The sequence below is a fragment of the Condylura cristata genome, unplaced genomic scaffold, assembly GCF_000260355.1.
Source record: "Condylura cristata isolate star-nosed mole 26May11 unplaced genomic scaffold, ConCri1.0 scaffold00001, whole genome shotgun sequence".
NCBI classification, from domain to species: domain Eukaryota; kingdom Metazoa; phylum Chordata; class Mammalia; order Eulipotyphla; family Talpidae; genus Condylura; species Condylura cristata.
In genome coordinates this window covers 80,267,295-80,269,634 of record NW_004567102.1, presented here as the reverse complement: position 1 = coordinate 80,269,634, position 2,340 = coordinate 80,267,295, and the positions used below count along the sequence as shown (strand labels likewise).

Below are 2,340 nucleotides of genomic sequence, written 5' to 3'. Positions count from 1 at the left end.
GCCCGGCTGCGCACCCCTCGCCTCTCATCACCCGGGAGCCGCGACTCGCTCCCCCGGGAGGGCCGGCGGCGCCGCGACCGCGCGCAGGTTCCTTTGCAAAGTGGCAGAGGGCAGGTGTTGGATGGGGCTGGGGGGGTCTCGGGCTCGCGATCACCCTCCCTGTGTTCCGGTTGGTTTGTCTTAGATCAACACTCCAGAGCTCAGTGCGGGCCGGGAATGGGGTAGCAGGGAAGGCCCAGAAGGGAGTGGGGGGGCTGGTAGTGACAGATTAACCAATTGCTCACAGTTGTCCTGGGGCAGAAGCTCCATTGGGCACCTCTAACCAGCTTCTCCCACAGGCCCCACCAGGCCCCTCAGGCCTGCAGTGAAGTACATGCCCTGAGAGTCTCCCAGACCCCTGGCATGTGCCAGGGGCAGACGGATCTGTGAGCCTGAGCACTGGAGCTAGCTGGTAGCCCAGAGGGCAGTGGGGACAGGCCCAGAAATCTGAGCCACCCGGGGAGGCCTTGCTCTTCCAGCCCAGGCCTCCGCCTGCCTTCCTCCCACTCGAAGCCCGCTGTGTTTTCCTTCACAGATCCCCACCACCTCTGCTTCAGCTTCACCATCATTCCTGGGCCCAAAGCTGGACAGCCGTGGTGTGCGGTTCGGGGCCAGGGGATGGGATCTCTTTTCCTTCACATTCACTGTGGGGACAGCAGGTGAAACCTGTCTTTCCCCTGGGGATCAGGAGAGCACCACCTAGGCCTGGGAGGGACACACTGAAACCCTCATAGACCTGATGGAGAAGCTCAAAGGGAAAGTGCTTGACCTGCAAGCAGAAGTGCCTAGAACCAGTGGTGAGTTGCAAGCCCAGGGCAGAGGAACGTCCCTGTGGGTCTAGAAAACCCCGCAGGTTGTGTGAACTGTGGTGTTTATACTGAGTTGGGCCCACCCGAGGGACCCTGAGGAGGGGGGACTCAGAGGACAGAGCAGGACGGGGAGTCTGGGGCCAGAGTGGTGGTACCGCGTGGGCCAAGGACGTGTGAGAGCAGAACCCCCTCTCTCTGGGCAGAGCCCGCTCCCTGCAGGGCACAATGGTGTGTGAGGGGACGGCCAGCGGACACAGCCGCGCAGCCTGGCGCTTGGTCATCGGTGATGGCCGGTCCGTGCGCCTGGACTCAGGGAAGAGATACTGGACGGTGGAGAGGCCCGCAGACACGGGGATGCTGCACTAGTGGGCAGGGACAGAGACTGGACGAGTTTCTCCTGAAGCTGTGCCACGGGGACTGCAGGACGTGGCTTCAGCAAGTGGCAGCGCAGTGGAAGGTGCCGGAGGCCACAGGTGACTGCGGGTGGGGAGAAAGTGGTTCCCGGAGAGGAGCATCAGTGTGTCTGTGTGTGGGAGCGTGGTGCCCACACTTGGGTGGGCAGACCCAGCCGCAGGGAGCCCCTCTCTGGGGAATCCTGGTCATGTGGATGTCCTGCCCCTCTGTCCCTCCCCCCTCTGAGGTCTCTTCCACCTCGGACCTTGCTCCCTGGAGTCTAGCTGGTCCCACACTCCAGGCAGTCATGCTCTTCCGGAGATTCTCCTCTTACTCTCCCTTCTCTGAGGCCCCCTCACCTGCAGCATCTGCAGACCTTCCATTCCCCCTCCAATGCCAGCTTGAGAGGATTCCCTACCAGCCTCCTGCGGGGGTGCCCTCTTCAGTCACAGCGGGGATGCCTGATTAGAGGTCACCCTGGTTCCTTCTGCAGTGTGGGCCCCTGGGGTCTGCGCCCTCCTCCTGTCCTGCCCACCCCTGCCTGTGGCCATGCTCCCTCCAGTACAGGAGCAGAGAGGGTCCCCTGTGCTTGGGCTGGGCCCAGCAGATGCAGAGCAGGCCTCTTGTCACATGTGGGGCCCGGATGAGGGTTTTCACTCCTGGGTCTCCATTTCAGCATCACCGACCACCGCCAGGGACACAGAGAACTCCAAGGCCGCCTCTCTCAGCCACATGCCCTTTCTGGGCCCTGTGATCCTCCACTCCTGCTCCATCGTACTCAGCATCTTGGGTTCACCTTGAAGGTATTGGGGGCTGACAGAGTTGGCTGGGCTGGGCAGATGACTGGGTGTGAGGAGGGATTTGGGTGAATCTTACGCTACCATAAATTGAGTTTTTAAAGATTTATTTTATTTATTTATGCACTCGTAAACTAGGGTGTAGGTGAGAGGTGTGGAGGGGGAATGGATTCAGGAGAGATAGCGTGGGGAGTAGAACAGGCAGATCTTCTGAAATACACTGCTAAGGGGAGCAGCTGGTGCAAAGGGAGAGGTCTGCAGTGCCCTGTGGATCAGCTCCCTGGCTGGGCCAACTTTTATAG

The 2,340-nt window shown here is 61.0% G+C and overlaps 1 protein-coding gene across 1 annotated transcript in view; it reads left to right on the top strand.

The window, feature by feature from the left end:
• The window catches only part of LOC101632236 (NKG2D ligand 4-like), a 10,430-nt gene extending 8,388 nt beyond the window's left edge, over positions 1–2,042 (top strand). The window contains exon 3 of the mRNA XM_012735084.1: positions 1,918–2,042. Within this exon, the coding sequence (XP_012590538.1) occupies positions 1,918–2,042 (125 nt within the window). The remainder of the gene's footprint in view (positions 1–1,917) is intronic.
• Positions 2,043–2,340: the final 298 nt, after the last annotated feature.